The sequence below is a fragment of the Solanum verrucosum genome, unplaced genomic scaffold, assembly GCF_900185275.1.
Source record: "Solanum verrucosum unplaced genomic scaffold, falcon-dt-bn FXZP01000128.1, whole genome shotgun sequence".
NCBI lineage: Eukaryota > Viridiplantae > Streptophyta > Magnoliopsida > Solanales > Solanaceae > Solanum > Solanum verrucosum.
Window position 1 is genome coordinate 47,484 of NW_026020327.1, and position 16,139 is coordinate 63,622.

The window sequence follows — 16,139 nt, forward strand, 5'->3', positions numbered from 1 at the left end:
ATTTTTTAATATTAATCTTGTAAAAACATAAGGAATTTAACTTATATATATTGTGATGACGTACCAAATTATTGCATAATCAGCGTATTTTAACATGTTGTACAAACTTTTACCTTATATTCAAGTTACTAATTTCAATTGTTATGCATTCGTTGTAATTATCATTTAGTTGACATAATAATGTAAAAAATCATCCATTAATAAAAGTTAGTCAAAAGATCGTTGACTTTTTAAAAACTCGTTAGTGAGTTAGGTTGACTTTGCCATATATAAATTTGGGACGCCTCTAATTGCAGAGGAGCCACACAAACAACAACGTGCTATTTTTTAAATTTTAGATACTATTCCAAATTATTACTCATTTATTCGAAGCTTTTTTTTTTGCTCGTTGCAATGATGCACAATTCACATAGTTAAACTAGAATGATTAATTATTCCATCAAACTTAAATCGATTAATTCTCGAATTTAAACTATATCACATAAATTGAGACGAAGTAATTATTTAAGGAGATGTAGAGATAATGTGTTGGTTCTAAAACAGAGCAAAGCCAACCCAATCAACATCGCTCACTGGTCGTCGAGGCGACGACTCACGTGACGAAAACGAAGAGGAAAGTGAATCATGAAAAAGGAGAAATTGACTTTCGGCTAGACACTGACCATTGAGAAACTGTCTCTAGATCCGACAAGTAATCGGGTTCGGGTCCAGTCTTATGACTCTTCTTCTTCATCTTCGTATTCTTCTCTGTTGCTCGCTTCAGCAATGGAGACGGGAAGCACCAATCTGAGGCAACTCCCACAGCGGGTCGGGTCAATAGATTCAAAACATGCCTATCTGATCGTGCCCGTGGAGCTGACCGGAAGGATCGAGTTCGGGGCTCCTCAATTGGTTGTTGGAAATTGAAATCAGCCGCCGGTGGAGGTTTCAGCCTACGTGGTGTTTCTGGAATTGGACGGCTCCGATTGTTCTCGGCTACTTCCTGTTTGATTAATGGTTGTTGAAGCTTGGGTACTCCTGGTCGGATTTCCCATTTGAACGGAATAGCTCCGGCCTGCTTAAATGATTCATCCGCTTCAATTTCCATTTTTTTAGACAAAAATGACTGAAACTTACACTAAGTAATTTTCCTCCTAATACAATTTTTGCTCTCTATATATATAGTGAAGATGAAGAAGAAGATTGATTTGATGCATGATCAATGGCGCAAGGAGTGGGGTTTGGTGGGCCCTTGTTTTGACAATTCAAATAATCCATGCTCACGCACAGGGCTGGATATGAAATATCGAAAACTGAATTACTTAATCGAATCAAATTTTTTGATATTTGATAATTGTGTATTTGATATGGTATTTGGGAGTAAAATTTTAGAATTATGATATTCGGGTTTGGATTTGATATGAGATATTAGTACCTTTAAATACGTCATAAACTATTCAAAATATTTAGAAAGTACTGAAAAAATTATGACCAAAGAGAATCCAATAATTATTAGAACAAACAAATACAAACGAAGGGAGTATATAAAATTATAAATTAAATATAATTATTTAATATAATTGCGTAAATATTTTTGATAAGTATCCGTGGAAAAAACATTACTTATACAAGAAGGACAAATCACCTCTCATTTATGTATTGACTTTTGCTAGTTTTGAACAAGAAAATGTAGAAAATAACGGAGTACTGGTTTTGTTATAATAGGACAGATGGGAAGTTGATCATGTTCAAAGTTTTGCCAAACTTGAGAAGATTATACAATAGCTAAAATTGTGACTTAAACGCATACACAGATATAGTAATAAATAACACCTTCTCCCTCTTAATTGTTGATTTGATAGGATTATTAAGAGGTTAAATTCAAGATGTTGGGGGATAATGATAAACGATATTTGCATATGATTTTTTATTTATTTAGCAAATAGTATTTCGAGGTGTTGTCTAAATAATTATGTTGCAAGACTTGTGAAAAGACAATATGCAGCCAATATAATTTTGCTTATAACTATAAGTCAATGTGATGCATACATAAGCCGTCGATTAATGTGACTTGCCAAGTTTTGGTACGAGGAATACAAATTCAAAATGTCATGTCCTGTGGCATGTTGCTAAAGCGCTTGCATTGTGCTGCTTGCAACATTCAAAAGTTGCAGATACTCATCTGCTCCGTCAACAAGACACTGCAGAAAAAGGAAAACATAAGCGCACATCCTTGTCAACTAACTTTGCCGGAAAGAGTCAAAATTGCCACTTCTGCAAGCTGAGAATATAGCATGTACAACTTCATTTGGGATGACCTAATTGCACGTCAGTTACTAAAATAAGTGTAGAACCCTAGTATTCAAGTGCAAACAGGGCAGATGGGTGGGATTATACTCCCCCAAGTGTTGAATAAGTGTACAAACATGGTGTAGACAATAAAATTCGCGTCGAGAAAACAATAATCAAGAACGGAAAATTATAGCAACAATCGTATTTATTATTTCAAAGTGCGAGTGTTACAATCTCTATGATTCCTCTGAATTCGCCTTTTTCAAATATGATTCAAGGGCTTTAAAGCTTGATCTTGAATCTTTGATGAATTTGAACTTTGAACTTTATCTTGATCTTGACTTTTGCTTGAATTCAAGGGCTTCGAACTTGTTCTTGAACCTGATAGTCTTGATCTTGATCGTTCTTGAACTTAAATGCTTGAATTCTTAAACTTGTAGCTTTATAGAGAATTTTATGGCGTTTGTACCACGGATTTTCTCTAGCTTCTTGTTTAGAATTTTCTTCTGTTCTCTTTCTGAATTATGAAGACCCCTATTTATAGTTTTAAAATAAGGGAGTTGTGATTGGAATAGGATTTCCTTCGGCCAATCAGATTTAAGTGACATGGCATATGGGCTTTATGGAGCAGGCTTTAATTAAATTCATATTTTGAATTTAAATAATTAACTCAATTATATCAATCATAATATTTATTTGGACTAATATATTAATGAATTTAATATAATCCGAATCATTTTATAAATTTATATTTAATAAATTTTAAATGATTACACATGGAACTGGACCAGCTTTAAAAGTAAATTCAGTGTTTTGATAAAAGAGTATGCAGAATAGTAAGTCGAGACAATATTTCCCCTAAGGTGGGACCCTCAGCCTTTTCCTAAAATGGAACTATATTTGCATGTTTTGAGAGTAGTATTGAGCACCGAGTTGGATACGAGTTAGATAATCCAAACTCCATAACTTTGCACTCAGTGTAGGATAGGATCGTATTGTTGATTCAGGCAACTCCTCATAAAGCCCCTGGTAAGGGTTTAGTTACTGGATCCATTAGTTCATCTCGTCCTTTATCCTGACAATGTATTAGATGGCTTTGACAATGTGGGCAAGACGTGGTATCATTACGAGGCTCATAGTGATGATTGTCTATTAGAGAAACTCCCCAAGAAAAGTAAAGTATTCTATTTTAGCATTTGATATCATTGCATATGACTAAGTTGTAATGTTCTATTGATTTCCATACACTTGCATGCTTTACTTTACAGTTATCTATTTTATAGTTCTTTTCTGAGTTACTCTTTTAGTTAAGTATATTCCGTCTAACAAGTGTTTCATTCAGCTATTTTACATACTGTACATTATATGTACTGACGTCATTCGACACTGCATCTTTTAATGATGTAGATACATGTATTCAGGATGATTAGCGATTTTTGACTCATCTAAACTTAATGATCTGAAATAGATTAGCGATTTTTGACTCATCTAAACTTAATGATCTGAAATAGATTAGCGATTTTTGACTCATCTAAACTTAAACAGATTGAATGGATTGAGCTTGATTTTGACACCCACTAATTTCATTTCATTTAGTGTTGATGGCGATCAATGGTGATGGCTTTTTGTTGATTATATAATATGAAAGTTGGAATATTTTTTGTTTTGCAGAATCATGTTGCCATCAAGATCACTTTCTTCTCCTTTCATCCAAAACCTCGTTATGGATCAAGTTATGGCTGCTATTATCAGAAATCGGTCATTTGAGGCTTCAATTCTCCAACCCATTTGGACTGTAGAAACAGTTACTCAAGTCTTAAGATCAATCCCCAGATTCCTCTTCCAATCCCCAAGATCCATCGGCCGACAAAATGGGTTTCGCTACCGTACCCCATTAAAGCAGAGAAACCTAAAACAAGAGTTCCATAACGCTCAGAAGGGAGTACTCATTCTTGGCCCAGCTGCTCATAGAGATCCTCAAAAGGTACAATTAGGATTAGAGAAAGCATTGGAATTTTTCTATTGGGTTGAGACCCATTGTGGGTTTACTCACAATGAGCTCACTTGCAGAGAGATGTCTCTTGTTCTTGCCAAAGGGTCTTGTAATTCGAAGCTTCTTTGGGAATTTCTCAAAAGAATGTCGAGAAGAGGGCTTTTGACGACACCGACTGTTACGTGTTTGATAAAATGCCTAGGAGAAGAAGGGTTGGTAAATGAAGCATTGACTACTTTCTACAGAATGAAGCAATTTCACTGTAAGCCTGATGTTTATGCTTACAACACTCTCATATTTGCTCTTTGTAGAGTTGGGAATTTCAAAAAAGCTAAGTTCTTGATGGAGCAAATGGAGTTGCCTGGTTTTAGGTGTCCACCTGATGTCTTTACTTACACAATTTTGATTAGCTCTTATTGTAGATATGGTATGGAAACCGGCTGTAGAAAAGCTATTAGACGGAGAATGTGGGAGGCGAATCACTTGTTTCGCGTCATGCTATTCAAAGGATTTGTTCCTGATGTAGTAACTTATAATAGTTTGATCAATGGATGCTGCAAAACTAATAGGATAGAGAGAGCATTGGAGTTGTTGGATGATATGGTGAAAAGAGGGGTTGTGCCTAATCGAATTACGTATAATTCTTTCATTAGGTATTATAGTGTTACAAATGAGATTGATAAGGCTATTGAAATGCTGAGAAGAATGCAAGGAATGAATCATGGAGTAGTACTACCATGTAACAGTTCGTATACACCGATAATTCATGCTATGTGTGAAACGGGTAGGGTGGTGGAGGCACGAGATCTTCTTGTCGAATTGGCTGAACAAGGTTCGATTCCAAGAGAATATACTTATAAACTAGTTCGTGATGCTTTAGAATCTTCTGGGAAGATTGATTTGCTTGATGAAGAATTGTGTACAAGATTAGAAGATGGTATTAAAGGTAGGATTAGACAAGTGATGAAAGTAAAACCTTTGTTGCAGCATCGAAATGTTTCATAGCATTGAATTTTATACTTTTTATCTATATTGCTCAGACTCTTCAAAAATGTCGACGGGTGCATGTCGGATTCTCCAAAAGTAGTGTATTTTTGGAGAATCTGACATGGATGCAGTATCGAAAGTGAAGAGTCTGCACAACTTAGCTTTTTATGGATTTTGATCTTATTAAAACACAAGGGATTTAACTTATATAATGTAATACTATAAAAATTTGCTGGCTCTGAATCTGCATTTAGCACCGGAGGTCGTGTCCTTGGAAAGTTTTGAAGTTCTATTCTTCCTGCAAATGTTGAGGCGAAACTATGTACAAGGGATTGGATTTGTGGACAAGAAGGTAAATTTATCTTCTCTAGTTTCATTTGTTTCATTTTATTTAGTGAATTTGCATTTAGAACTGTAATGACTTGTTTTTTTAAAAACTGTTTAAGATCTTGATGGATTCGAATCAGATTCTGATGAAGATGAGATTGTTGTTGACCTTCAACCTCATGTTGATAAACTTAGAGGTAAGATTTGAGAGCAACTCACATTTTTTTGCCTTTCTTTTATATTGTTCTTAGTACTCTCTGTTGTTGATGACAGTTTATTATCAACTGTTCTCATCATTCTGAACTTAGATATGTAACTTCACATTTATTAGAATGTGTAATGAACCATCAATTCTTGATCACTGTTGCTTTTTTTTGTTGTCTTAAATACACTCTTTGCCTCTAATTGCTAGTCTGGTTACAATGTACTCGATCTGGATCTTTCCGAATTCGACAGAGTGATTTAGCAGATCGCTCCCCAAGTTACAATTAGTGAAGTAGTGAGCATGTTTGGTATAGATTCTTCATTGAGGAGATGTCAACTCTCCAAAATCCATCTTCTTCTTTTTTTTTAATAGCAGAACATTGAGATTTGTTTGATCATTTTGGAATAAGGTGCTCTTTAGGTGTATTTGTTTTTTTTTTTTGAGAAGGTAGGTGTATTTGTTTTTGACCAAGGTGATTGTCGTCTTTTCTAATAGCGGCACATCCAGAGTATGTCTGTATTTATAACATTGAGTCAATTTTCAATGGAAATGGATCTGGAGCTGCATGGTAGTAGTTCTCTAAACTCTGAGTGTGTGTGAGAGAGAAAAGTGGGAAAGCGAATTCAGTTTTTCGATATCCTGCATATGCGTATATTAGCTATCTAAAAATTTATGCATACCTACGATTTTTTTTATTTTTTTTCTTTTTGTGTCAGATCATCGCATCTCAAAGGACAATCCACAATAGCAGAAATCACTGAGAGTTTGTGGAAATTTTGTTGGAAGTGGTCGCCTTGTGGGTGCAGCATCTTCGTCTTTTTAGAGTTAACATGCTGCCGAGCAATTAACCATGGATCTCCAGTTGATCAGTTGGCGGAAGCTGGATTAACACCATCTCATATTGCAGCAACAATATTTAACGTACTTGGACAAACTATAGAGGCTTTAGAGGTCATGACATAAGATGGAAGAAGTGTTAACTGTTAGAAACTTGTCATGTAGTAACACACAAGAGACTACATTGATGCAAACAATTGAGTTTGATTGAGTAGAAAACAAAACAACTTTCTGTAAAGTTCACAAATGTGTCTCTTTTTTTCAATAACAATTTTGGTGGATTAGGCAGACTTAATTGTCATTTGACAAGTGTTCCAGTCACAATTGTCTGATTTAGTTATTTAATTCTAACACTTGTGATCACCAAGTCCACAAATGTGACCAAATTGTAACGAGTATCATCTTCATTATCCAAATTGATCATTTAATGTCTTTAACTTGGTCATTTTGGAGCTCATTGAGCATGCGAGAAACTTGATTCATGGAATAATATGGGTAAATATGGATATCTATATTATCCATTGTGTAACTTGTTTTTATCCATTTAAAATATGAGTAGAGTATTTTACCCATTTTTATTTAACTTGTTTTCGATCGACTCATATTCGGCTCGACCCGCTCGTTTGTCACTCCTAGTATAAAATCATTCATTGATAAAAAGTTAGTCAAAAGATTATAGACACTAGACCTTATTTAATCATGGTCTTGTCCAATTTGCCTTGTGCAGTTGGTTTGATTTTCTTCCATTTCAGATTACCAAGTTTTGTTGGTAGACAGTCCTGACCCTTCGACAAGCTCCCCGGATTTTTGTTCCATAGTAAAGTGCAATATGTGATATGTAGATTAGTTGCACATTTCCATTTCAAATGTAGCGACAAAAAAAGTTCTGATTGATGATCAAATATTGAGCTCCACAGTCCTAAAAGAGTAAAAACTATTGACTTTTTATAAAATTATTTGAGATATGTTGACTTTGCAATAATGTTGATAGTAGAATATCCTTGACATGCCAGTCGCCCATTAAAATCATTAAGCTGGGGTTCAAGCCCCACGCCATGCAAAGCGAAGCCCGGCATTTAAGTGGAGAAGGGTAGAGGGGCGGCCTCATTATCCACCGAGTTTAGAAGGCTGTGATTGGTCCAAAGAGCGGGTCACAAACGAATTTCTCGATTATAAAATAAAATAAAATTGGGGCACCTCTTATTGCGGAGTAAAACAAACAGCTACTAAGATTCTCAAATCAAAATTATGTCACGAAAATTGAAACAGAGAGAGCGAATAACTATTTTAGGAAATGTAGACGCAAAAGAAATAGTAAAAACTGTGTTGGCTCTAAAACAGAGCAAAGCCAACCCAATCAGCATTGCTCGCTGGTCGTCTTGGCCACGACTCACGTGACGAAAACGAAGAGGAAAGTGAATCATGAAAAGGAGAAATTGACTTCCGGCTAGACACTGACCATCGACACTGTCTCTAGATCCGACAAGTAATCCGGTCCCGGTTCGGGTCCATTCTTATGACTCTTCTTCTTCGTATTCTTCTCCATTGCTTGCTTCAGCAATGGAGACGGAAAGCACCGATCTGAGGCAACTCCCATAGCGGGTCGGGTCAAACTTATACTTGTACTTTTCCTCCTAACACAATTCTTGCTATATAACATATATAGTGAAGATGAAGATGAAGATGAAAGATGAAATGCATATATAAGCCGTTATCTAAGTAGACACATTTATGAGGCAAAGAAGTAAGAAAGACTAGAAAGCAGACTTTCCAATAAACCAAATAAGCCGTCGATTAATGTTGACTTAGCAAGAAGTTTTGATAAGAGGAATACAAATTCAAAATGCCATGTCCTGTGGCATGTTGCTAAGCGCTTGCATTGTGCTGCTTGCAACATTCAAAAGTTGCAAATACTCATCCGCTCCGTCAACAAGACACTGCAGAAAAAAGAAAACATAAGCACATCATTGTCAGCTAACTGTGCCGGAAACAGTCAATTCTATGGTGCTGATACATTACTGCACTAAGCTGAACTCCAATCCTAGGGGAGAATTTCAGATGACACTATTATTAATACAGAATTCACAGCACACAGCTATTCATTAGTCAGTACTCTAGTTCCCTGGAAAAGAAAAAAAATAACCATAACTAATACTCACGTCTCATTTTTGTATGACATTGTTGTCATTTAAAGAGTCACAACAAGTTGTATTTTTTACTACAAATTAAGAAATCAATGTACTAATTGATGCAGAGAACTATATGTTGGGACCCTCGTAGTTCTAACCCCATCATTCTTTCAGAGATGGAGGAAATAAAAAATAAAACACAATGGAGTATAAACAGTAATAATCACTCTAACAACAATACTATTAGAGTAAGCTGAAGAAGAGGAATAACCTTGTCTGCTTCAGCAAATTTCTTGCATATTCTTGCTTTCTGTTCATCAGAAATGTCGTCTGCATCAACTACTATATCATACAACTGAAAGAAGCAGCAGCATGTTAGTACAAAATGCTAGCATGGTTGAATGAAAAATGAGATGATACACAGATATTGGGACCTGAGACAGCATCTGAGAAACAGGATATCCTTCTGCAATGACATTGTTCACTTCTTTGTTTGCCAAGTCAAAATTGCCACTTCTGCAAGCTGAGAATATAGCCTGAACAACTTCATTTGGGATGACCTGATCATAGTAATTGCACGTCAGTTGCTAAAACAAGTGTAGAACCCTAGTATTTAAGTGCGAATAGGGCAGATGGGTGGGCTTATACTCCCCCAAGTGTTGAATAAGCCTACAAACTTGGAATTGGACCAGCTAACTCAGACAATTTCTCAGTTATAAACCAAAAGTACAGTATTGACCATGACTTCAGATGTGAGCTTATATGTCAAAACAATTGCAGCAATAGTTGAAATCTATTAGAATGAATAAATGAAACTGTTTTCGTGAAATCAAGTTACATTACATATATCTTAAGATTTTTTATTTTTCATCAAAGAAAGAAGCACATAAAAGCAGGTTGTCACTTTCACAGACATGGAAGTACATCAATAATCTAAAGGATGATTCTTTCAAGAAATATCCTTTAGGATTGGGAATGGCACCTCTGTTAAGTTTTGGAAAAACAAATGGTTGTTTAATATTCTTCTAAAAGACTTCCATCTAGACTCTTCCTCGTAGAAGCAGAACCAGACTCCACAGTTGCAAGCAACATGGATGGAAACATTTGGGATATTCGCTTTAGAAAAAACTTTCAGGATTGGGAACTGGAAGAACTCACTGATCTGCATAAATTGAATTATATGTAATGATAAATATATTAAGTTGAATTCTATATCTACACATACCAAAACCATAGCAAAATCCTAGTACCAATCTAATCATCTTTGGAAGGTCTTCCAGTGAATTCTCAAACATCAAACAGCCGGAAATGGGGAAATTCAAGCAAAGAAGTGTTTTTAGTGAAGGCAGGTTATAGTAGTACGAATGCTGTCAATGTTTTGACTGGTCCTTGGCCTTGGAAACTGATATGGAAGACAAAACTACGCACCAAAGTCAAGTGTTTTACTTGGACAGCTCTCAAAGATGCCATACTAACTCAGGATAATCTTAAAAAAAAAAAAAAGGATCTCGCTGATGAACAGATGTTATATGTGCCAAAAAGACTCATGAGTCATTTAACTTTTTTTTTTGGCACTGCCCTGTTACAGCAGACCATAGCACATGTTAACAGCAATATCTGAAATCAGTTGGACAACCCCAAACAGCTTAAAAGGAGCAGTTGAAAGTTGGATCTTATGGAAAGTAGATAGAGTCATCAAGAATATCTGGCAAATGATCCCAGCATGTATTTTATGGTGTTCATGGACAAAAAGGAACAGTAGATACTTTGATGGGACTTCAACTCCTAACTGTGCTCTAAAAACCAAGTGTTTAGTTAACCTTTTTAGTTGGAGCAAATTATCCCCCGTTAATGATGCTATGACCTTTTAGAATTTATTAGCTCCCTCTCAGTGGCTTAGCAGCCTTAAATTTTTTCTCATGGTTTCAAGCTCCCAGCTTCTAATAGTTTTTTGCAGTGTAAGGAGCTTTAACCTTTCTTTGTAAAGCTTTATGCATCTTTCTTGATGCTTTTCAGTACAACTTACTTCATCAATTTTATGAAAAAAGATTGAATATGAATGTATGGCTACAAGTTGTCAACTCAAATAATAACAGATGTTTGCAAAATCACCGTCCAACTCCACGAGTGATTATATTTGAAATAAGTAACGAGCATACAGTATGCATGCTCCAATTTGAAGAACATTGTTAATAAGTTGTCCAGGTTCTATTTGCCTGTTTTGTTTTTTCTCTTGTTGGAAACCAATTTTTGGAGGTCTCCAGCATATCCTTAATGCTGATGAATACAACATTACCTTTATCAAAAAAAAAAAAAGTTGTCCAGGTTCTATATTAGAATCTTTATATTTTCAGTTAAGAATCCATAATTATTGACACCAATCAGAAGGATTTTATGCTTGCTTTCTCATTTTAAGACATTTAAAGACATTATCTTATCCTCCGAGCATGACTAGTCAAGCAAGACATTCCAAAACATTTTCTCTTCTTTTCCTTGGTTTTAACTACTACTACTCCTAAAATTGGTAAATAAACTCTCAGATTAAGCACATCAGCATAGCCCAATTATCAAAGGCTCAGATGCCAAATAAAATGGTGAAATTTATAATAGCCTTCATTGGAAATAAAAGGAATAAATTAGAACCACACATAAAAACGTACAGTATTAATAAGGAGAATGTCTTAAACATCTATATACTGCTACATTAATAGCCTGTTTGGATTGGCTTATTTTAGGTGCTTTTAAGCAAAAATAGCTTTTAAGCAGTTTTTTAGTGTTTGGGTAAAATAAAAAAGTGTTTTGGGTAAAATAAAAGAAGTGCTTATAAGCACTTATTTTTAAGCCAAAACCAATCAAAGCCATAAGTTAGAATTTTCTTTGGCTTTTGGCTATAAAGTCATAAGCCAAAGCCCATCCAAACAGGCTCCAAGTATTATATACATCAAGGTAAAGAAAAGGCCCGATCCATAAATCAACAATTTTCCGTCCAAAAAAATTTAATAGATGAACGCATTGATCATGTGAAAGTTTAATGATGATCCCCTAGTTGGTCTAAAAGCACTATCAAACTAACAATACATAACCAGATATGAACTTACCCCAGACACACTAATCAGTTCCTTTGCTGATATGGAAGATCCAAATAACCGAGCAGCACTCTGCAGCAATTCAAAATGTTACCAATCAATTTTCAATGGTTGATAATATAGTCAGGAAGTAAAAGATGCCAAGAACGCGGAGGCTTGAAATTGCATAATATTTATTCATTCCACAAAACAATAGGGGAAGCTTCATTTTCATTCTTGAATGAACTGAAATTGCAGCAGCAGCAGTAGCATCTCATAGCTGAACAAGTGTCTCTATGATATTGATTATGGGTATGATGTTCCACTCTCACCTTTTTTTCCAATCATCAATAAATGTGATTACTCCTTTACTTCTTCAGTCCTACATATTTTTTCATCTCAGGGAAGATAGCTAGAACTGCATATATAGTTCTTATCCTTGTTCTTTCCACTGCATAATCCAACGATATAATCTAGAACTAACCAGATTATATTTAGATAAATCGAAGCAGAGAAATCTTTTCCTCTGATTCATGAAGAATGGTTCTTTTTTATAGGTGTTCTCTTTCCTTGTGCTGAGCCAACTAGCAACTCTTTTAGCTTCTTTTCCTAATACTTAAAAATGTAGAAGGCAGAAAATTCATCTTACTTGTAAGTATGTAATAGCCCTTCGCAAATCACCTTGAGAAATGGAACTGAGGGTAGAAAGAGCCTGCAATCAGATGACACACTCCTATATATAGCTTAATTCCAAAGTGACAATTGAACCATCAATTAAATGAATGAAGCAAACAGCTTTTACAAACGAGGAATCAAGTTACTATATCCACACACCTCTGAATCTAGATTAAGACCTTCCTCTTTACAAATATGCAATATTCGGCTGCCCATTATTTCTTCAGGAAGTGGCTTGAATCTAAACTTCGCACATCTGGAAGCAAGTGGCTCTATGATCCTAAACCAAAGATATATTTATCATTATCTTCCCTACTCCACCTTAAAGCTTAAGCACATTCAACAGAAAACTTGAAAGATCTTTTAAGTTAACCACAAAATGTGCACAAATGTCAATCATCAAAAAACCATAATGATTTTTCTTTCAGCAAAAATGACTTTTGCCAAGCAACAACAACAACAATATACCCAGTGTATTCTTACATATGCGGTCTGGGGAGGGTAGAGTTTATGCAGACCTTACCCCAAAAGTCAACAAAATGACTTTTCCCAGGCATTCATCTTAAATCTTGCATTTATTCCAAGCAAACATATATGGTAATAGCTAGATAAGTCAAATCATAGATGCACCTTTTTCCCATCTAGAAAATCCGAAACTTATGGCAAGAGATTCCACTCATGACAGCAGTGGCATCTTGAAACAGCTTCAGGTTCATAGTTTCTCAAGCCCAAAAAGTGATCTTTGGTTGCACTACCTATGAGTAATGAGTTTATTTCTCCTACACATACTGGTGCTCTATAATACCATAGAATAGAATAGAAAACAATGTCGTAACTAGCCCTTAGTATCTCAGATTCATCATGATAAAATTATCCTATCTTTAGAGTGAAACAATTCTGTTCCTACTCCAAACTATTTTCACACATACCATTCAAAAGCTTAAAGAAGATCAAACTGAATAAAAAGCAAGCCAAAGGCACAAATATGTAAACAAAGAGAGCGGATGAAACCAATTGCACATGTAAACTGGCACTTACCCACCAAAATTCATATCACAGTTGAACTATTTAATGTCTCCGGTAATTCTCACACCACAATGCCACAAACAAATAAACCAAAAAAAGGATTAGCCAAGTTTTGTTTGTAAAATAATTTCATTAAATGTTGTAAATAGGCGACATGCATTTCAAGTGAAAATACAAGGTTGATTTCGTGGACAGATAAGTCTGAAACGAAGCACTACTTCCACTTAGCCACATAATCGACTTTCATCACTGAGCTTGTTTCAGCTTTCCTATACCTAGAAGAGAAAAGGGGGGAAAATAGCTAAAACTTGAAAGAGCAAAACTCAATTGAGTTTCACCACAACTATTCAAGGATCATTTAAAGATAAAACTCCCATCTACTTGCTATATGGAACTGACGAGAAGGCTTAAATCAGATTCCAGAATTATTTAATTATTTAAGATTTTGGCAATCTGACGCCAATACTACAGTTGCAGACCATAGAATATACAACCCTTCTTTATATTTGATTTTCTTCCATCAACGAAAACAATTTCAAAGAAACAGTAAAGCTGATTTTCAAGGGCAGAATAATGAATTTACGTGGAAAAAAACTAATTAATGCGTTGTGATTTACAAACAAACCTGTACGAAGAGCAAAGGAAATCGAAATAAAATAGATTAGAAAAAAAGGCAGAATGACAATAAACCTGCTGATGTAATTACAAATGAAGAAGAATCTTGTAACTTTTGAATATGTCTCCATAGTTCGTCGCAAGGCATTCTGCAAATCCAAGTGTTAGGTCAAATTTATGTAGTTTATTAGTAAAAACAAGTAAGGCAACTCACTTGAGCATCTTGAGTCATTGAATCTGCTTCATCAAGGATTATGATCTTAAAAGGTGGGCAAGGATAACCACTGAAATGAGTAAGGAAGATATGCTGTTAAACATTGAAGTAAAAGAGAGGCTTAAAATGCATTAAAAATTGAGCTAGACAAGACAAAAGTATACCTTTGACGATTAGAACCTACAGCAACAGCAGCAAAGTTCTTAATTTTTGTGCGAACTACATTGATACCACGGTCATCACTAGCATTTAGCTCCAATACCCTCGACTTATACAGCTCAGGTCTGTCAAAGAAGAATTCATTGGAAGATGAAATATATACATACAGAAAGTAAGGTAGGAAAAAGGTAACAATCAAACAGCAGAAACTCACAAGGCCCAAGTTTGATGATATGATTTCTCTTTTGTCAGAGAAAATCTTAAACAGCATATGGACATAGAATCAAGGATGAAGGAAGTAAATACATTTTCTTATCCAAATGCATTTAACAACACGATCCTAGTTGTCTGTCTATGAATCATAGAGAGAACGTGTATGTAGAAACATGACTAGGTCAAGACACCAAACTAGCAGCAACTAGAAGAAACGCTAGGACTTGAATACAGGTCCTAAAATTTGAAGCAAGGCAGCTTGCTGTTTAAGACTATAAGTCCTTTCAATTTCAAGAATAAAAAGAGTGTAAAGAAAACAGATGTCCCAAAGTTCCGTTATTACTCAATATCATTCTTTTAAAACAAAAGGAGGGTTTAAATTGCTCCAACAGTAGTAAACTTTTTTCAAAAGTTCAAGTCTTATTCCTCTTTACACTTGAATTTCGAATCAACTTTTAGCAGAAGAACGAAATTACTTTTCTTTGCTAAGCTAGAAACAGTGTAAGATAGAAACTCCTAGCCCCAATTGGATAGCGACTAGCATTATAAGTCATTGGGCAACTGAAAGGGATTTTCAGGAATCATATTTATACAGACTTATTCATAATCAATTCCACCAAACTACAAATTCCCATGAAATTAACATATAGAAACACTTTTTTTTACTAAAATAGAAATTGTTTTTCAGGAATCACATCAATAGAAACTTATACATAATTAACTCCACTAAAACTACAAATTTCTAAATGAAATTAACATCAACTACGGCGAACCCCAAGTAAAATCCACATATGACTTAAAAACATACCCGAAAAGCTGATGGGCAATGGCAAGAGCAGTGGTCGTCTTTCCAGTTCCAGGAGGACCATAAAACAACATATGCGGGCACTATAAGAAATAAAAAAGTGATAACAACTTAGTTACTGATGTTTCTTCACAGTAAAGTAAAGGATGCTGAATTTTGTATTCTCAACAGGAAATTTAAGAAAACCCTAGGAGTAAGTGTTTAATGTGCTTAGCAATAAATCAATCAAATGAAAGTGATGGTTTACGTTAGAGGTCTCGAGAGTGTTGGTGAGGACTCGAACGACCTCATCCTGGTGAGCTACATCCTTCACTTTCTTCGGTCGACTGCAAAAATCTAAAAGTTACATATCCATGGCTGAGAGCTTTGCTTAGGAAAGAGGAGTTAAGTTAATTGAAAGGTTACTATTTCTCGACCCATGGCTGAGAGCTTTGCATAACTGGCGCCATAGCTGTTCTCTTTGTTTTCTCAGAGTGCTGTTTCCCGCTTGGAGAGGAAGAAGAAGAAACGGGAAAATTGCTAATATGTCTATGCAGTCATTTGGGCCGACTCTCAACGTATTAACCAAATGAATTTTGGCCCAACACTCACAAACTAGTTAAAAATGATGTTTGATAG

General features: G+C 35.2%; 4 protein-coding genes across 5 annotated transcripts in view; 2 read left to right on the forward strand and 2 right to left on the reverse strand.

Annotated features, from left to right (window-relative positions):
- Positions 1 to 447: 447 nt before the first annotated feature.
- LOC125835769 (uncharacterized) lies at positions 448 to 1,113 on the reverse strand. The gene has a single exon (XM_049514868.1). It carries the CDS (start codon positions 1,085 to 1,087, stop codon positions 623 to 625), a length of 465 nt encoding a protein of 154 aa, XP_049370825.1. The 5' UTR covers positions 1,088 to 1,113; the 3' UTR covers positions 448 to 622.
- The window catches only part of LOC125835765 (cyclin-A1-4-like), a 34,973-nt gene continuing 19,425 nt past the window's right edge, over positions 592 to 16,139 (forward strand). Inside the window, exon 1 of the mRNA XM_049514864.1 lies at positions 592 to 596. The gene's annotated coding sequence lies outside the window, so the exon portion shown is untranslated. The remainder of the gene's footprint in view (positions 597 to 16,139) is intronic.
- On the reverse strand, positions 2,063 to 16,032 carry LOC125835768 (replication factor C subunit 4). Of its 2 annotated transcripts, none has more exons than XM_049514867.1 (12): positions 15,927 to 15,995; positions 15,769 to 15,847; positions 15,525 to 15,604; positions 14,509 to 14,628; positions 14,345 to 14,414; positions 14,206 to 14,279; positions 12,649 to 12,769; positions 12,464 to 12,526; positions 11,848 to 11,907; positions 9,184 to 9,309; positions 9,021 to 9,104; positions 2,063 to 2,180 (listed from the first exon to the last, which is right to left on the reverse strand). In XM_049514867.1, the coding sequence occupies exons 1-12, from the start codon at positions 15,968 to 15,970 to the stop codon at positions 2,109 to 2,111; spliced, it is 993 nt and encodes a 330-aa protein (XP_049370824.1). In that variant the 5' UTR covers positions 15,971 to 15,995; the 3' UTR covers positions 2,063 to 2,108. The 2 variants fall into 2 exon arrangements, with proteins under 2 accessions (XP_049370824.1, XP_049370823.1); XM_049514866.1 differs by lacking the exon at positions 2,063 to 2,180 and adding an exon at positions 8,370 to 8,557 and having other exon boundaries at positions 15,927 to 16,032.
- LOC125835767 (pentatricopeptide repeat-containing protein At1g77405) lies at positions 3,952 to 5,455 on the forward strand. The gene has a single exon (XM_049514865.1). The coding sequence runs from the start codon at positions 3,995 to 3,997 to the stop codon at positions 5,267 to 5,269; it is 1,275 nt and encodes a 424-aa protein (XP_049370822.1). The 5' UTR covers positions 3,952 to 3,994; the 3' UTR covers positions 5,270 to 5,455.